Source organism: Simochromis diagramma, unplaced genomic scaffold (assembly GCF_900408965.1).
Source record: "Simochromis diagramma unplaced genomic scaffold, fSimDia1.1 OVJJ01000753.1, whole genome shotgun sequence".
Classification (NCBI taxonomy): domain Eukaryota; kingdom Metazoa; phylum Chordata; class Actinopteri; order Cichliformes; family Cichlidae; genus Simochromis; species Simochromis diagramma.
In genome coordinates this window covers 3,826,502-3,845,653 of record NW_024387523.1, presented here as the reverse complement: position 1 = coordinate 3,845,653, position 19,152 = coordinate 3,826,502, and the positions used below count along the sequence as shown (strand labels likewise).

The 19,152-nt window shown below is 41.0% G+C and overlaps 1 protein-coding gene across 2 annotated transcripts; it reads right to left on the bottom strand.

Moving 5' to 3' along the window:
* Window positions 1-5,490: 5,490 nt before the first annotated feature.
* On the bottom strand, window positions 5,491-18,809 carry tfap2e (transcription factor AP-2 epsilon). Of its 2 annotated transcripts, none has more exons than XM_040021068.1 (7): window positions 18,634-18,809; window positions 15,317-15,760; window positions 13,508-13,562; window positions 10,000-10,231; window positions 7,498-7,616; window positions 6,873-7,011; window positions 5,491-6,562 (listed from the first exon to the last, which is right to left on the bottom strand). In XM_040021068.1, the coding sequence occupies exons 1-7, from the start codon at window positions 18,670-18,672 to the stop codon at window positions 6,301-6,303; spliced, it is 1,290 nt and encodes a 429-aa protein (XP_039877002.1). In that variant the 5' UTR covers window positions 18,673-18,809; the 3' UTR covers window positions 5,491-6,300. The 2 variants fall into 2 exon arrangements, with proteins under 2 accessions (XP_039877002.1, XP_039877003.1); XM_040021069.1 differs by lacking the exon at window positions 18,634-18,809 and adding an exon at window positions 17,842-18,352.
* Between the last annotated feature and the right edge of the window lie 343 nt (window positions 18,810-19,152).

Sequence of the window (19,152 nt, the reverse complement as noted above, 5' to 3'; positions counted from 1 at the left end):
GAAGTAGTACGATCACACAAGCTGTGTGCAGGGTGACCACATGTCCTGCTTTATGTGGTGCTACACGGCATTTTTTTATTCCTCGTTCGACTTTTTCACATCTCGAGACAATGTCGTACATTTTCACTGATTATGCAAGACATACATAAAGTCTGGCTTTTACCCAGAACATGTGAAGGGAAAGCTTTTTTATTATTATCACCTAGCACCATGCCCTTTAAAGCGCCAAGAAGTCACAAGCTTTGCAGATTTTGTTGGACGTGATGAAAATGAAGCAACAGTATTTTCTGAGAAATAGAGGGGTTATCTATTTTGTTGTTAGACATATTATGAACAGAAAAAAATGTAAAATAAATAAATGCATTTGGCAGTCTGGGTGCATCCTCTATTACTGTTGCCAGGCTAGAAAGCAGCTCAGCTTCCTTTTAGTTTTAATGCATTCACTTAGCAAAAGAGTTGCAAAAGTTGCATTTAGATCAAGTAGATGTGCCTTCCTCCCACCACTGTTAACGTGTCCCACACAAACACTCGGTTTGTCCCACATGTTTTTCACCCCCCAAAAAGACTTTCAGGGCAAGGGAAAAAGGTCAACAGCAAAAATGGATGGTTACAATTATGTTTTTATTATTATTATTTCCCTAATTGCAAGCTTTTAAGAAGAATTAAACACACACACGGGACACATTCTATTATTATAGGGTTCAGATGACCACCAATGATCAATTTGACTTCACATGTTTAAGAGAATGAAATGAACAAGAACCCAGCACAGACATACGACCAACAAACTGCTCCTTCATTTCCACATGTTACAGTCCACATACCAGAAAACAAAAGAAACAAACAACAACCTGCAGGGTTACAGCAAACTATTCTGACACTCAATAAAATCCAAAACATTCACTTCTTTCATAAACCTTCACAATCATGCACTGTTTGTCTGTCGCTGTCCTAAATTTCATTGAGTTTTTCTTTTCGTTTTTTTAAGTAATGGTATTAACCTTTAAAAAAAAGCTTGTTTTGTGGTAATTCTTTCTTCTGGATACAAACACATTAAAAGTAGTCTTTTTAAATAATCTTCTCTTTCTGCCAACACAAAGAAACTTTTCTTTTATCTGCACACTTGTGTTCATATCTCCAGTATATATTTTTATTTTAACAGCTTAACTTGGCAGATGTTAAATGTGCTCAGCCAGTTATGGTGTGTTAATCTCAGGTGTGTCTACACAATCCGAGCTGCAGCACAAGCTGATTTCCAATCCTCTGCTGAGATTTCACTCAAACATTATTCACTGATTTAATTATGTATGTCGGTAAATGTATCGCCGCGCGCATCTGTTAAATGATATTTACCTTTGAACAAGCTGAAATTGTTTGCTAGTGAGCCCTGTAGGTAATACTGGTGTGTGGTTTGTTAAATATGAGCTGCCACATTTTGATTTACCTGTCAGGAAGAGATTAAACATTAATTATCAGTCAGGTTACATTTTACAGGTGTCCTGATTGATCACGTGAGCAGGTATTTCAAAGCTAGCACAAAAACACAACTTCCCCTGAATCTGAATCCATTTAAGATATAACAAAGGTTATACCAGAGCAGCCGCTCTGGTGTTAACAGAGAGACCAGTCAAACCAGTCAATGTTCTTTCAAAATAAAGTGTTCATATTGTAATCAGAAGAAGGGTTAACAACAAAGAACAACGGACTTCACAACCTCACGTACAAATAAATTATAAACTACATTTTCACTTGAAATTTGAGAAGATTGCATACGGCTGATTGGTTCAGTTTGATATATACACCCTGAGATTGTCATTTCAAATTTTAAAGAGAAGTATTCTCATCCAAAGTCAATTTCGTGCATTTGTATAAAATAGTTATGAAGTTTTTTAGCTATAAATTTCCATAAGAGGACTTAAATTTAACCAATTCAGTCTACATCAAGGTCAGAACAGTAGATAAAGTTTGGGTTTGTTTTTTTTTAAAGAGGGGCACAAAGAAAAAAAAAAAGAGAAGTAGATGAACCTCGTAAACTTTTGCTACAATAGCTAAAACAGTTTCAGATCGATGTTGGTCTGTTCCATCTCAGTTTTTTCTCTCTCTGGTGTTTAGAAAGGCTTAAAAAAAAGCAGTTTATCTGCTCAGAGGACGGTGGTTTATGTTGTTAATAATCTTCACTGTCCTGGTTTTTAGTTTTTCACCGGTATTGAGGAAGTGGTTACTTTTCTGGACATCAGCTGAGTTTTTAAATACTTTTTTCTATTTTTTTGGCGAAAATACTAAAGAGAAATACATCCTTGGATCATTCTGTGCCGCTGCAAAAGTATAAAATATCCTTCATTTATACCAAAAGTTTAAGAATTCCTGTTACAGTAGCCAAACCCCCCAAACACAGCCTTAAATATAAAAGCTTAAAGAATAGCTCAATAACAGCAAAGTTTGGCAACATAAATACCTCAATGAGGAAAAACTAAATCATGAAATGCATTTAACTAATTAGAGACAACAAAATACAGTAGAAGGCTTTATCAAGTGAAACAGCTCAAATTTATATAAAGAAAAACAGATTAAAAATGGATTTCTAACTGTAATTAAAAGTATAATATAAACTGAGAATGAATCAAGTGTATTCAGGCTTGCGTTCAGACAGCATTAAATGGTTTAGAGGGCCACCACTGGACCACGGTCCACACTTTAAACCCCGGATATGTTTATTTTTACCTTTTTATATCTAATTTAAATCCTTTTATTGCTAAAAATTTGTCCAGTACTGAACCTTTAAGTGGAAATAAAAGAAAGGAATCTTTGTGATTCACTAACAAGAAGCTGAAACAAGAAGTTCATCGGTTTTGTCTGCGTATCAGAAGCATTACAGTAAACGAGCACACTTGCATGCAGCTGGAAATAAGAAAACCAGGCCAACCTCACAGCTGAGCTGGTGTGTGTTAGAGCGACTGTAAACCCATGTGTATGAGAGAGGGAGAGGCAGCGTGTGTGTGGCTCCATCATCCCATCTCCTCTCTCCGCCACAGACAGGTGATTAATAAACATTAAACAATCCCTCCTCTCTCAAACACACCGGAATCTGACGGGAAGAGCAGCATATGTTTGCCTGGAGGCACAGAGAGAGATGGAGAGCGGCCCTGCTGAGTGTCAGATAGAGGGAGAGAAAAGGCGTGGTGGGGGGGGGGGAGTTAGGTTACAGAGACGGAGATGAAGGGATGGGGGGGGAGGGGTGAGGGCGCTCACACAAGAGGGTAATGAGATGGGAGGAGAGAAGGGGAGATACGGCAGGTAGAGATGTCTGAGAATGTATGAGCAGACGACATGTATGTGTGCGTTCCCTGGAAAGCAGTAATTGTGCTGAGCGTCTCATCCTGGTTAAATAAAGTGAAGGACTGAGCATGAGCGGAGAGAGGTGGTCTGTGGGAGACACGTGGAACAGACAGATGGGTTGAGGGGAAGCTGAGGTGTGCCTAGTTGGGCGCTGGAGGTCGTACTACTCCCAGGTACAGCGCTCAGGGCTGCAGCTGTGACACTGCTGTCTCCACAGGGGCCTCTGATGGAGGCCTGCATGCAAAAGAGGGTCACTGACGGTTTTTGGGGCCTTTGGGGAGCCATAGAAAGTATAAAAGATGGACATAGCTTCCAGGTCCGAAAGTTATTCCAAGGTATAAGTGCCTTAAATCTGAATTTTATTGAACCTCCACCAGAGGCTGAATCCTCTTGAAAGGCTTGGAAGTCTTTTTGTTGGAACGGTCTTTGGCTTCCTCTCTCTGTGATCTCAGTAAACAATTTTTCGATTAGTTTATATTCTCATTTAGGAGATTATGTACATGTACAATTGGGGGGAAAAAAAAAAGACATTTATTTTGGAAATTACTGTCATTTTTAGAATCAGAAAGGAAAATGATCCAGGATGTGGTTTTAGAACAAAAGCTTCGAGGATTCAGCTCAAGGATTTAAAACATGGCTTCACTAACCAAAAGCTCTCTCTGGCTTTTAATAATAATAATAATAATAATAATAATAATAATAATTAATAATAATAATGGTCAGAGACAGTCACAACAGTGCTGCTGGAGGCCATTTTTTAGGTCTGGCAATTCAAATCAATTCAATTCAATTTTGTTTATTTTGTGCCAAATCACAACAACAGCTGCCGGAAGCCACTTGTAAATTATAATACAAAGAAAATCCCAACAATTAAACAACCCCCTTTGAGCAAGCACTTGGCAAGAGTGGGAAGGAAAAACGCCCTTTTAACAGGAAGAAAAACCTGGCAGAACCAGGCACAGGGAGGGGCAGCTATCTTTTGAGACCGGTTGAGGTGAGGGGAGGAAAACAGGTGCAGTGCTCATCATTTTATTCTTTGGACAAAGGAGCAGATTCCGGTGCTGCTAATGGGTTAACAACATTTCCCTCCCCTCTCCAGCTCTCTTGGGTAACTGTCCTTCTTTTGAGACTGTGGTGAGACACAGCTAAACTTGTGGAAATGACCTCTATTTATGTGCCATCCCAGAGGAGCCAGATTACCTAACACACACTCTGTAGGGTCCAAGTATCGCCTCGTGCTATAGGTACGCTGACCCCTAGCCACTGTTTTGGGGGTTGTCTAATTGTTGCCCCTCAAGTGCACCTGTTTTTAATTTCATTAACACCGAAGCAGCTGAAACTGATTAACAACCCCCTTGGCTACTTAGCTGACCACATCAATATCCCAGAATATTTACTAACTTGATACTCTGATTAAAATGTTTTCCTTTCCTTTCATTTTCTTTTTTTATTTTTAGCAGTATCTGGCTGCTGTTGAAATTTATCAGTGACAGACTGATCCTAACATCTACTGATTTTCTGTTTAATAATGTAAATGTAACTTTTCTTTTGGGTTTGGGCTTTTGGTCCTAACGGCGTCACTTTGGGCTCGGGGTGATTGCTTTGTGACATTTTTTCTGAGAGTGAAGTAGACTCCTGCATCTCCTCTGGGCTCTGCTTTCAAGCTTTAGAAAAACCGGCCTGTAACTGAAGATTTTAGCCAATTTGGTTTGACACTCTGAAGACTTTCACCTCTGAGAGCAGGGTCTAAGTCATGCGTGAAGCCAGGAGTCAGTATGCTCTTATGCGTTACCTCTTATAAAGCACATACATTGTCCCTGTGCTCATCTGGTGGGAGGTAGAGGAGCCAGGCTGGGTTTTTTTCTTTGTTTCTTCCTCAAATTTAGGATTTATTGTGCCTCGTGCAGATTTTTGCCTACTGCAGCTTTAGGTGTTGGATGCAGTCCTTGCTATGACATTTCTGTTGGAACTTTGCCCATGGGGATCAATAAAAATAAAAGGCACAGAGATTTGCAATCAAGGCAAATAAAAGCAGTGGCCAGTACCATTCAGCTGCACCTCAAGGTGCTGTTGTTGTTTTTTTTATACTGTATCAAAAACGAGAAACTCCACCACTCAGTTCTTAATTCTTTAATAATATATTACATTTATGCTGTAATACAATAATAATAATAACAACAGTAATAACATTAATAATAAACATACACAGAAAGTACAAAATGATTTGTGTTATTTTCTTAAGTTACCAACACGCAGTACTTCAAAATAAAAGAAAACAAATCTTCTTTAGCTGCCTCTCGTGCCTTCCTTCACCCTTGCTGCTAGAGAATCCAGAGAACTCGATTTCCCATGACCACCCACCATGAAGGACTACAAATGGAAGCTGGGTTTGTCCAATCGGATGGATCAAAAAGGCTTCCAAAGTTCCAGAGAGGGGCAAAGAGCAGGTTTTTGTCTCGGATATGGCTTATGGCGCTTCCCAGATGAGTTCAGTTAAAACTTTCTTTGTGTGTGTGTGTGTGTGTGTGTGTGTGTGTGTGTGTGAGTGTGTGTGTGTGTGATGACAGCGGGGGCTTCTAACACACACATAATAGTGGCATGTTTACCAAAGTAAATAAAAGGCAGGGGGAAATAACCAAAAGCATACTGCCATAAGTGGAAACTCATCCTGAAAAGACGCCATCGTGACACCAACCAGCTACTGAGAAGAGAGGTCCATGCGTCATTTTGAGCGAGGTGGCTGTGGACACACATTACAGTACAGATATCATCATAAGCCCCGCCTCCTCAGTGAGAGGGGAGGGGCTATAGAGGTTTCGAGGAGGTAAAAGTCTCAGTTTGTATCCTGAGGGCAAAGGTAAAGATGCAGAGGGTGTCAGTCAAGTCTTTTCTCCCTCTTTTCTCTTCCCTTCTGCCTCTCATCCATCCATCCATGCATTCATCCACACATGTGTTCCCCTCCCTCTATTTGCGGTGCTTCATCTCCTTGTCGTGGTGGCTCTTCCCTCCACCCTCTCCTTTGTCCAGCAATTTGATCGCCTCCATCAGGTAGCTCTGGAAGGCGGAGAGCGCCGCGCAGATGGCGGGTGTACCGAAGCCGTGGGTGAGCAGGCTGAAGTGGGTGAGGCTTCCCTGGACGCCCGGCTCCAGGCAGGGGGTGGGTCGACTGGCACCTAGCGGGGAGCGGTCCTGGGACATGAGGTCCACAAACTCTTTACAGATTTCCCTGAGAAGAAACAAGATCAGCCTTTTAGAAGCATTCGACCGTGATCTGTTAGACCTTCATACCTAACAGGAGTTCTCTTTAAATGGCAACTATAATGATCTCATCATTCTTCTTGCAGTCCACAAACAACACACAAACTAACTTTTTAAATCTTCATGTCTGACCACTTCTGAGAAACAGAATGGCGCTGGTTTTTGTTAGTTGAAAGCAAGAAGAAACGCTGAATATCACCAGCCTCATGCTTTAAAAGCTATTTCATGCAAGATTAATTCAAGAGTGAAATGAGCAGAAGAAGAGACCAGCCACTCACTTGGTGGCGAGCAGCATGCTGCGTCGCGTTGGGAGCTGGTCCGGCTCGCTCTGCCTGCACAGATACTCGGCCGTGGCTCTGGCTGGGAACTCTGTTTCACACACGTAACCGAAATCGCGCGCCAGGTGGACGGCCTCACCTGGACGAGGAGAAGAGGGAGTTTGGATTAAAAAGAAGCTCCAGCTGAAATTTGCACATGGATTTATGGGTTTTTTTTTTTCACGTTCAGGGCTTCAGTTTCGTTTAAATCAAGTAATTATTCAGATAAAGACTTTTAAATATACACAACTGACTGTTCGGGTCAGGTCAAGATAAACTCACTAACCACTTCGCTCACTTTCACCACTCAAACAGTTCACTGCTCTCTGGCTACAGCTGCAGTTTTTTAAAGGACACCCTCCATGTCTGTGTGTGTGTGTTTGTGTGTGTGTGTGTGTGTGTGCGTGCACTCGTGCGCACGCATGCAGCCATCCATGCTGTGGCTGTTTATTCATGTGTGCTCACGCAGGGATTTTGCTGTGTGAATATGTGTCTCTATCTGTCAGGATGTATGCAGGTCACTGTATATGTGTATGTGCCTCTGTGTATATATGTGTGTGTGTGTTTGCATGTGTGTTTTTCCTACCCTCCACTAGAGATGTTAGCAGAGTGACGTTGGCTGCCTTGCGTCGCCCGGCGGGCAGGTTGAGGCCAATCTTCTCCAGACGCTCTCTCAGACAGCGGCCACCATTCTTTGACTTCGCCCTGAGGGGGGAACAGGGAAACAGAGGGAGCAGTTTTAGGAGATGCTTCTTGTGTATTTGTGTGTGTGCGTGCGTGCGAGTGTGTTTGTCTTTATGACTTTTGTTGTGGTGTGCTTCTGTGTGTCCCTCTGTACGTGTGTGTGTGTGCACGAAGCTAAACTCTCCCTATGTTCCCTGTCAGCTCCGATGCTATCCAGTATTCTTCTCAATGTTTTTCTGCTTTGCCTCTTTATATTCAAGTAAAATTTAAAGCCAATGAATCCTGCTCATGTTGATTTATTAAAGCTCTTCAGACCTCAATCACATAATTCATATAGACTTTATGTCTGGAGACACATACGATTTTCTTTGCAATAACCTTTAAATTTAAAGTAGATGATGGGCAGTAATATATGAAATAAGTAATTCTACAGTGTAAAAAGATATTCTGCATTAAAAATACTGCTTTAGAAGAAGCATAGTAAGGCAGTGTTATCAAAAAATCCCTTAAATATTTCTACATTTCATATTAATATGAAATAGGGACTGATTTATGCATCATATGCGAGTTTAAGCCACTTTACAAACTGTAATGTTTTACACGTTAAAATATTCATTTCTCATAAATTCATTTATTCATAAAAATGAACCAAATCATAACAAACATACAGAATAAAAGAAATATCTTAAAAATCTGCAACACTGCACCAATTTCCAAAGTAACCAGGTACCAAATAATTGGAATAGGGTTCATTTCTTAATCTGCAAAAGCATAAAGTGGATTAAGCAGCGGTACCTCAAAGTGATAGGCAGTGATGTATTGTTATCACTGGGGTATCTGTATCTCTCTGCAGGGGAGGCACTGGGTTTTTACGGCACTTTAGATCTTTTAATTATGTCCTCTCAAAGTATTTCAGCCTGCAACTCAAATCATGAAGTTGTTCTCTCGCCCCGAGGCCGTAGTTCATTAAACCGCATTGCTTCTCTTGTGATTTAGTCTCATGACCCATTTTGGGTCCTCGGCGCTGGTCCTGTAGTTAGACTAAAATCAATCTTATTCTGAAAAGCTGAAAGCAGAAACGTCCTAATGTATGGCGTGTATTGTAAAGAGTGAGACCGTTACAATAACTAACGCGGCATGATTAATGTGGCCAAAAAGAATTCACAATAGAGATATTAATGAAGTGCAGAAGAGAGAACTGAAATGACAGCTGCGTGATTCATAATTCATAATATCATAATATTAAACATTATTAGACTCTGTTTATTATTGCCATTATATAAATATTTCATTTTTAAATATCATGGTCATTGTCGGTCCTCGTTTATTATTTCTCCTCTATTTGATAATAAAAGAGCCTGACTGGAGTGGTAACTTGATCCCACGCTCAAAGGTCAAAAATACGGAAAATGTAGTTCCTGTGTAGTTTTCTTGTGCTGTTGTGTTTCTAGACTACATTTCCCATAAATCCTGGTTATTGTTTGGTTTTTTATACCTCTCTGAAGAAGATAAACAAGTCACATGTGCATTTTCTTTCTTTGTGTTGTGTCATAAAGCAGCACCTAGTAGGTAAAGCGTATTATATAGTAGGGGTATCAAACATAAGGCCCAGGGGCGAGAATGGGTCCAGCAAAGACTTCAATCTTCAATCAATGTGCACAAAGGGCGGCCCATGAAAATTTAGAGAAGAGCAAATATTTTGGACTTTAAACTGTATTTTGTATCATGTTTTAGAGCTTTTTCCTACAGATGAAGATCTCCTCCATGGACACTCATACTATACCAAAGAAATGTATTAATTATAAACATTTAAATGACAGAATAGTTCTTGTTTTTTCACCGTCAAATGCAGAAATTTATTATTATATACAGATTTTTTATTTTTATTTTTTTACATTTTCTGTGAATTAACAAAAACTTTCTGTTTTATAATTACCTAACAGTCTTGGACTTGAAAGCTACCAAAATCTTTTCTGTAATTTTACATATTAATTTCTTACAAATTAAGTCCAAAGAGCAGGGCTGTCGGAACTGCGCTTCTTCTTATCTCTGGGATTAAATGTGTAGTTGAACTTCTTTACACTGACAGAAAGAAGAGTTTCACTGGTCTGACGCCTTACTTAAGATCAAACTAGGTTTCATGTAGCCCATGATGTAAAATTAGTGTGACATCCCTGTTACAGAAGATCAAATTCAACCAGTTCAACCAGTAACAGATGCTCCTGCTGGGGACTGCTCCGTTTTACTGCATTTTTGGGTCCTAATGAGGTAAAGTTAGCATTTTTCCATTCATTAAAAAAAGAAAAGGTTTGTATTTTTCTTGTGCTTTAATCTTTAAAGCCCAACTAAATAAAAACATCTTGACATCTAAGTCGCACCCTCTCGTTCCCCGTCTGCTTCTCACCTGCGGAGGACTCCTCCCAGCAGAGAAGCGTTGAGGCACTCAGGTGGGGAGAGGCGTCTCTGCACCTCCCCAACTGTCACCTTGTACTTGGAGGTGGAGCTGAGCAGCGACAGGCGACCCGGGACTGAACAGAAGACCTCTGCCGGGTTGGAGACGCACCCCACTCCGAGACCCTCCTTACCGATGGACAAGGCGGACAGGGACGAGCCGTTCAGCTTGGACGGGATGGGAACTGTGGGGCAAAAGGGGGATGAAAGGTGATTATTAAAGCAACAAAGACTGGATGAGGAGGGATAAAAGGATACAGATCATCAATCTTAACATATGTCATGTGTGGCGACGATTGTGTTGTGTGAATGACTGTGTGACAGCGTGCTCCTCCCCTCCTGATTAATCTATTCAGTGCAATGTTCTCCCCTTGCGTCGACAGCTCTAATTCTGGAGCGCTGCTTGTTGATTCTGTTCCTTGAGCTGCAGGTGGTTGCATTTTAACTGCGCATTCTTAAATAGCTTCGCTTCGCACCTCGAAGAGCTCAATTTGCACTTAACTATTTTAAATCGAGCTAAGAAGTTACACAGAGAAACCTTCAGGTGACTGGCCAGAGTCAGCAATCGAAGGCTACTCGGGTGTAACACTCAGTGTACCTGTTGCTACCTGAGCAGCAAGGGCAGGGGCAGATTTTGTTTTCTCCAATGTTTATGTTGTGCGATGATGAAATTACTTTCTATTTGAGCAGAAATCCTCTGAATTGAGAAGAGTGAAGGAAGTCAGACGATTTGCTTTAAGACTGCATTTCCTTGGAAGGATACAAAGAGTCCTTAGATCTGCTCCTCGTCTGTTTAATGTGTTCTCATTGTGCTTTAATCTTTAGTGTTTTCAGATTTATATGTCTATAATTTTCGCCTCCTGCCACAGATTCAGTTTTCTCCGTATTCCCACACTGTGGCCAAATGACTTTTAAAACATCAGCATGCTCCTTTAGAAACGATTTATGTGCACAGTAATAAAAACTGCTAACTATATGTCATCCAGAGTTATGAAGAGTCTGTCTTTGGTGAATTATTTTGCTTTTAAATTTGAATATAAGCAGCACAGACATATTTCCATCCTCCTTCACTGCAATGTTGTGCGTGCAAAATCAACAATAAACTCAAACTGTTGGGATTTAGTGAAGCGATGTGAGAGAGATAGACATGTTTATATAGAGTTAACGGTAGAGAGAGGACAGGAAATGAAGACAGAGAGAGCGAAATGAGGGCTGACAGGCTATAAAGGTCCCTGGATAGTCTCAAAATGGGGATTATGTGGTTTGTGATGAGCGCTTTAAGCGACCAAAGAACATGGAAATATGTTGTTTTATTTTATTTATTTTAATTTAGGAGATCCAGTCCTTTAAGGTGAGATACACACAGTTAAATCTCTAGTCTGAGTATCACCGATGACGATGATGATGACGAGAAACTTTAAATCCTAAGCCAATATTTTTGTGGAGGGGAGCATAAATAGATTTTGATGCTCATCATTTTGAGTCTTATAATTATTAATAATTATTCAAAAATCTCATATTCAGATACCAAGGACATGCAGAGGGTTGGTGTGACAGAGGATGAGATGGAAGCAAATCAGTCAAGCAGGCAATCGCTGAAGGGAACATCCGAAGGAGAAGAAGAAGAAGGCATACTGCGATAGCACACAGTGTTAGGCTTAGCTGTCCTCAGTGATCAGGACTCAAAATTTTGAAGGTTAAGGAATAAAATGAAGCAATCAAAGATCTTAGAAATCCAAAAGAATCTCTGGTTAAAGAAACCTTGAATCAATCTGCACGTATGTCTCTTTCATGTGAAAGAATCAGATCTTTTAGTTGAAGGTTGAAGTTGAGGACTTATTTAACTCATGTAATAATAATTCCCTCAGCCTCACTTCCTGTGGTCGTTCCATGCCTCATGGCTCTGCAATCTATCTTCTCCTTTCAGTCTTTTGAAAGAAACATTGTCTGTAAAACTGTACTAACGCTGGCGTGCCAGCTCCCTCGTTGCACTGAGAGGGTGCGCAACGGCGGGTGGCCTCTTTGCAACTCCCTGCTGTGCAGCGCAGATTCCCCCAAACTGCACACAATCTCTAAAATCGCCTCATTCACAACGAGCCGATTAGCCAGGCGACGAGGCCGCAGAGCAGCAGAGTTTTTCTCCAAAGCTCCCCTCCTTTGTCATCTCCCTGCCCCTCCCTCTCTTTCTCTTATCATCTTTCACTCTCTTGCTCGACTCTTTCGTGTGCCTCCCACTTGTCGTACCCCCCCCCCCTTCTCCCTCCTTGCTTGTCTTCTTCCCCCCTTATACTCTATCTCATTTTTTTCTCCCACATGGATTTTCTTATTCATGAGGGCTCTAGGTTTGCTCTGCTATCTGCTGCGAGTGCTCGCCGTGGAGAGTCTCGCTGCGGTAATTGATCAATTCTAAGCGTTTGGCAAACAAGTGGAATCACTGTCACTTCATCAGATGACTGCAGCAGAGAGATTCAGGGAGTCTGAATGAAACCAGAAATGTGTAAAGCCGCTCCCAGGGCTTGATTTGGAGAATTACACCAAATCAAGCAGCAGTTTCGGGGGAAACTTTAAGGTGTGGACGGCCAGACCAGTTAGGATTTTTAAGGTTTTGTGCAGTAAAAGAAGCACAGAATGTTTTTGTTTTGTTTTGTTTTGTTTTTTTATTGTGCATGCATGTTTAAATTTGAAGTTTTTCTCGTTCTAAAGAAATACAACAAAGAACCAACGTTGCTTAGTGTTATTTCTCTTATTCTGTCAGTCATTTCATAACACAGCGGGTGCCATCTTTAGCCTGTTTTTGTGCAAAACCTCCCTTTTTAAAAAAATGCACCTGAGCAGGGCGTCTATCTGTTTTCAAAGCATCGCGCTCGACACCAGCTACAAATCCAACATGAATTTTCTAATCGCGCCCCTGTGTCTTCTGCCACTCGGAGTCGGTAATATTAGTGTGATCATACTCTGCAAATTTCTCCACAACTCCTCTTTTATCATGTTCCCCTCCCTTTTCTTCCTTGCCCCACTTCTCTCTGCTCCTCACTCTAAGCCTAACACACACACACACACAGACACACACGTACACACTCTCATATGACCATGAACAGTTCATTAAGAATGTGTGCCTTTGGGGTGAAGTCTGCAGCTGAGTATTAGAGGACTTCTTGACTTCAAATGAAATAGCAAAACAGAATTATTTATAGTGTGTGAGAGAGTGTGTGTTCATGTGTGCGTGTGTGTGTGTGTGTGTGTGTGTAAGAGAGAGAGAGAGTGCAAGAGAGTGAGAGAGGCTGGTGTTGGAGTGCCCCTAAACACAAAATCCCCTTCAGCGTGTATGGCACAATTATATAGGTGCACACTTAGACACAAATGCACACATACACAATTGATCTTTTCTCTCTTGCTCTCTGACACACACACACACGCACACGTGCACACACAGACGCACACGCAGCTCTTCTACCTCTTACCTTTTTTAATGACAGAGTGGTCGAGGATGCCCAAGGCTGATCCTTCCTCCATTCCCTGTGTCAGACAGACAGACAGTCACTATCATTTATCCACCGGCCTCAGAGCCACCACACACTCACACACAGAGACACACACAGAGATATACAGCTTGTCTCTCTCAGGCCAAAGCAAGATGGAAGGTCCAACATTTACTTTCCCCTCACAGCGCATATGAGCACCATCAATATCGAAGTAAATAATAAAAGCAAATTTGATTTAGTGCAAGTTGTTTTGTGCAACAGAGAAAGTAAATGAGTTGAAGTTGTGACGCACAAAGCAGTTTACATTTCTGTTTAATCAAAAAGAAGACATGTCACTTCATTTCAATTCTTTTAAGCCTAAAGCAATAAAACGTTTGGAACAAAGGCTATTTTTTGGACAGAAAAAGCAACATAAAAATCATTAATACATCTGCATAATATGTGTTAGGTAAAAATAAATAAATATATCTTTTTAAATCTTAAGAAAATGCGATTTACTGATAAGTGAAGTGTGGCTCAGCGATTCAAAGACTAAATTAGAAACATTTGAAGTTTTCTCTGATTGAAAGTAAAATCATGTTGCAGGGCCCGAGTCTCATGTTGCCTCCTTTGTGCTGACACTATGAGAGGGTTCAAACGCGGAGGATATAATCCATTAATCAAATAAAAGTCCCTGTCAAGTGGGAGCGTTTAACAGCAACATGCCCGGGTTGACTCCTCGCCCGGCGCTCCTCTCAGACGTTTCTTTTCTATTAATGACCGTGCAGATCAATTGGTCTCGGTGTGTGTGTGTGTGTCTGTGTGTGTGTTTTTTTTTTCTTCTGCGAGGAGGCAACAAACAGCGTCTGCAGCTGCACCTGCTGCAGGGAAGCTGACTGCTCAATAAACCATAGAAACTATTCTTCTCCCCCTAAAAACCTGCAGAAGGCAAAAAGGCTGCAGAATCACTTTGTGTCTGCGCGAGACGGAGGATAATGCTGGAGTGGATAATAAAATGGAGTGAGGCCAAATTGCTATCATTCATTTAACGAATGCAGTTTTTTATATTCATATTTTAGGGTATCGTTTTTATTGTGGATAATCCATTAAAAAAAGCTTAGAAAAAAAAACGTATATACAAAAAGATTTCAAGTAATAAAACTGAAAACTGAAACATTAACTGATATAAAAACCATCTAAGACATGTCGTTATTGATCATGTCCAGCACAAACGGACAAAGCAGGAAAACAGACAACTGTAAGATGTAGAGATTTAGAAATTTAAAGACTATTTTTTTCTTGTCTTGAGAAATCAGCGTGCTGCTATTTCCTTTGCTGTTTCGGTGTCAGACGCTAAAATTAAAGTATCAATTTTTAGGGAAAAATATAAAACTGCAGCTCTGAAGGTGTTTAAAAAAAACAAAAAAACAAAAAAATAACATAAAAAACAATTTTAAATTAATTACCAGAGTTGTAAATTACACGTTTCGCTTTTTATGTAGATGTTTTAGTGTGGCCTGCATCTTTATAAACTCTTATTTGGAATTAAAGATAAATTGCCCTGAGGCCTTTTCGCCGCACTGCGCGTTTTCTAGTATTTAGTAGAATTTAGTAGTATTTATTTGCACAAGCTAATTTTAAAATATTTCATTATCAATATATCGTAAAGGATAATTATTGAAGCACAACAAATACGAGCGTTTTAAGAAAAAAATGCGTGCGTCTTTATCGTGTGCCGATTGACTTTTACGCACGGACTTCTCGAGCAGCAGTGCCAACGCAACACAAGCGGAAAAACAAAAAAGTCACCTGAAGATCATCCAGGCCGTGATGTCCCAGGTGCATCCCGAGAGGACCGTCTCCGAGAGCTGCAGCCCCTTCCCCGAGACCGTGCAGCAGCCGCGGGACAGCTGGATACTCCCGACGGGGGTCCAGGCTCAAAGCCCGGTGAGACTGTGATAGTAGCCCCCCTTCCTCGGAGCGCGACCTCTGCGAGTGCCACGCTGCTTGCTGGTGCTGATGGATGGAGTTGATGGAGGGGTAGGGGTCTGACAGGTGGGAATAAGCAGAGTCCTGGCTCTGAGAGTATGGCAGTGAAGACTGTGGATAGGGGGGTGGAAAGTAGGGAGGCTGGAAGTCTGAGGCCGGAGTGTGGCAGAGCGGGGGAGCCGAGGAGTAGGCGGCCTGGTTCAGGGAGGACAGCTGGGAAAGGCGCCCGCTCGGCGAAGAGCCGCTTAGTCCGTCTGCGCGGTCCTGCAGAGAATCAGAAAGTTTGTTTCATATCAGGAGCTCAATGTGCTCAGAGTTTCAGGGTTAAAAACATTGAGCTCAGAGCAAAAAATATTTTAAACCAAAGCGTTATTTCCATAAAGGAATCGAGATTTTAAAAAGGAAAAATAAAAGAAACAAATAAGTCACAAAAACGCAAAATTAAAATATGAAAAAAAGTTTTAATGTGTCAAAAATAAAAGTCGTGAATCCATAAATAAATATTTCCATTTCATTAGGGACGGATGGAAATAGCAGCTGCGCTTGAAGTGATGCGCCGTGGCAGAAGACGCCCTTGGCATCGCTGCTGAAAAGTGTCAGAAAGGTCACTGCCACCAAGGAACTGCACAAAGGACAGGTAACGCACAGCAACAATAACAACAGCAGCACGTAGCTCCGGGAGGAGGCTCCATCTGTAAATAATCAGGGACTGCGTCAACAAACACAAACTGACCCCACGAGTGAAAATTAAAGCAAAAGAGGGGTTCATTCAGGCTGGCAAGGCGCGCGAAACCAAACGATAATTCAATGTGACTTCACAAGTTTGACCTCTCTTATTAAAAGAGATGCCAGTATGTTCACGCTGTGTGTGTGTGTGTGTGTGTGTGTGTGTGTGTGTGTGTGTGTGTGTGTGTGTGTGTGTGTGTGTGTGTGTGTGTGTGTGTGCAAACATGTAGTCCACTAGCCTACATTTGGGCTCACACACACACACGCATCCCGGTGAAATTTGATTTTTTTTCTCAAAGCTGGGTCAACCTGATCGATGCTGTTGTGGTGGAAACAATGTCCATTATCTCCCTGCCAAAAATGCCGCCTTAAAAGCAGATATCGGTCAGCCCGGCACAGCTTTCACCCACAGATGAATGAAAAAGTGCATTTCGGGCAACAAGAAAAGAATGGGCAAAACAATTAACAGACAAACAGATATTTGCAAAAGTTTTATAACAACAAACAGCAAAATGTTTTTTTTTATTAAAAAATACACTGTAAATATCGAAAATGTCAACAAAAGAGAGTCATAAATAATAAAGAAAAAATAAAGAAATAGAAGAAAGGTAAGATTATAAGGTAACTGATGGGCCACAAATGAGAAGACACCTTAAGTAAAAGTGAAAATAATCATGTCTTCAGGTTTCTTCTTCTTCTTTCTTTTCTTTTTTTTAAATCTCCACTGAGGTGCAGTCCACCATTCCCTGAGGCATCCTGTTCCTGAGACTGGGACCACAGTGGCTCAGGGATGGTTCCCCATGCGTTTTTATTAAGATCCTTGGAAGAACCCGGAGGCCGGCTGCACAGAATGTAAGCCGGGATCAGCTTTGGTACATAACTATAAAACATGTCAGAGAGACTGACTGCTGCCAGGCCATTAAAACCCACTCAAATCATCTCTCAAAGAAATGCAACCTAATAACTTTAAATTAATATTATTATGGGCTTTCATATTTGTGATCAAGGTCGATATTCAGTACTACAATTACTCATACTGATTGTGCGTACTTGTGCATTTCAAATTTTATTCCCCAAATTCTCTCTATATAAAAAACTGCAAAACACAGAAAAAGATGAGAATCCTTCCACCGTGTGGACTCCTCATGGTCACTGTCTCAGCTGCTGTGACCGTGTGCAGACAGACAAAGAGCATCTCTGGGACAGATGCGCGGCGCAGTGTCAGTAAAGTCTAATTTTTGAAGTATCTGTGATTCTTTGGAACCACTTCTACAGGAAACCGAATTAACAGCAACGGTTGAACCACAAAACTTATATGATTTAGAAAACAATAAACATGAATTACTATTACTCTGTAAGCTGACAGCTGCTGTAAAGAATTCAACGCACTGTTTAAGTCTTTTTCTGTATCTTAATATACTCCAATTTTGTTAATTTGTTTTACCGCCAGCTGCAATTGTTTTACGCACGTTCTATAAGGTTTACTGACATTTCTAATGCAAAAAACAAAATCCTTGTAAATTTGTGTTACAGTAACGACTAACAGACACCAGCAGCCCTGAAAATACTAAAAAACAACCAAAACAAAAAACAACCCAGAACGACTCTGTCTAACTTACCATAGCTGAATAGGTGTGGATTAACATCTGGACCAGTCTGGACAGATCCCCAAAATTTAAAATTCAACGGGAGTCGAAGGCTTCCCACGGCTCATAAGGTGTCACAAAAAATGTTCCCAGATGTAATCCAGGCCTTTATTAAAGGTCCATTCAATTCAGAGGTGCTGATATTTACTTTTCCTTATCTCTCTGTCTGCCGGAGCTCTTTACGCGCAGATGAAAAGCAGCTGCCAGATACGAACACGCGCGTACAACACAACACAGAGTCCTGCAGCCTCTCCATGAGCGCACTACTTATAGGTTTTGCGCGCACCCGGCAGAATAAGGGGAGGGGTCGAGAGGAGCCACTTCTCTTAAAGAGATATATTCCTTCGCTTGCTTGTTTTGCCCCACGCTGATTGTACCGTTAGCTTTATTGTTGCCTTTTAAAATAGCATCATGCAGGCTTTACGCACGAAGTAAGACTCCAGATGGGTTTTATTAGTAGTAAATATCCCTCAAAAATTCACATTTTCAACAAGGAAATCATCTCCCGTGATTCTTTTAACGTCTACGTTAAAAAGTTAGTCTTTTTACGCACGAAATTTTAGAGGGATGGTTTAAAAATCTAAATTATTTTAATTGTTTCAACTTTTTTTAATACACCTTGAGTATTTCACGGTTTGAACCGACTTTAATTATCTTCTGACATAAAAAATAAATACATTTTAAAAAGACGTGTGCACCTTTTTACGCGCTTCTATATAAAACATAACAGACTCACAGAGCCCACCAATGAAAATAAAACTTTACCTGCGCGTTGTCAGTTTTAGTTCGGGATTTCCAGAGCATGATGGCGCTCGGGCTGTACGTCAAGCTGCAGCTGAGGGGTTAGAGATGGATGGAGAGGAGAAGAGAGGAGACAGGCTGAAGGTGCAGAGGGGAGTGAGTTACTTTGAGAGACGATGCAGTAGTTTGTATGGATGAGTCACAGAATAGAGCCGGGTGTGAGGAGAGGGGGGGGTGTTAGAAAAAACACAAAAGAGGGCGGTAGGTGACACGAGTCGAGGAGGGGGGCAACTGAAAACTTTTGTCACGGTTGGTGTGAGGACCATAGGATCAGCAGTGGAGGGATTAAACATAGCTGATTGGTGATGATGGCCTGACAAATTATTAACCTAATCAAAAATTCACTTTAATATTTAGAAATATTCCAGAATTCAAATAAAAATAAAATTTTCCCCGCATTTCTGAGTAAATCTAACATCCGCTACAGCATTTAATTCTTGTTGCTAGATGACTGATATGCGCCAATTTAAGACTTTCAGCGTC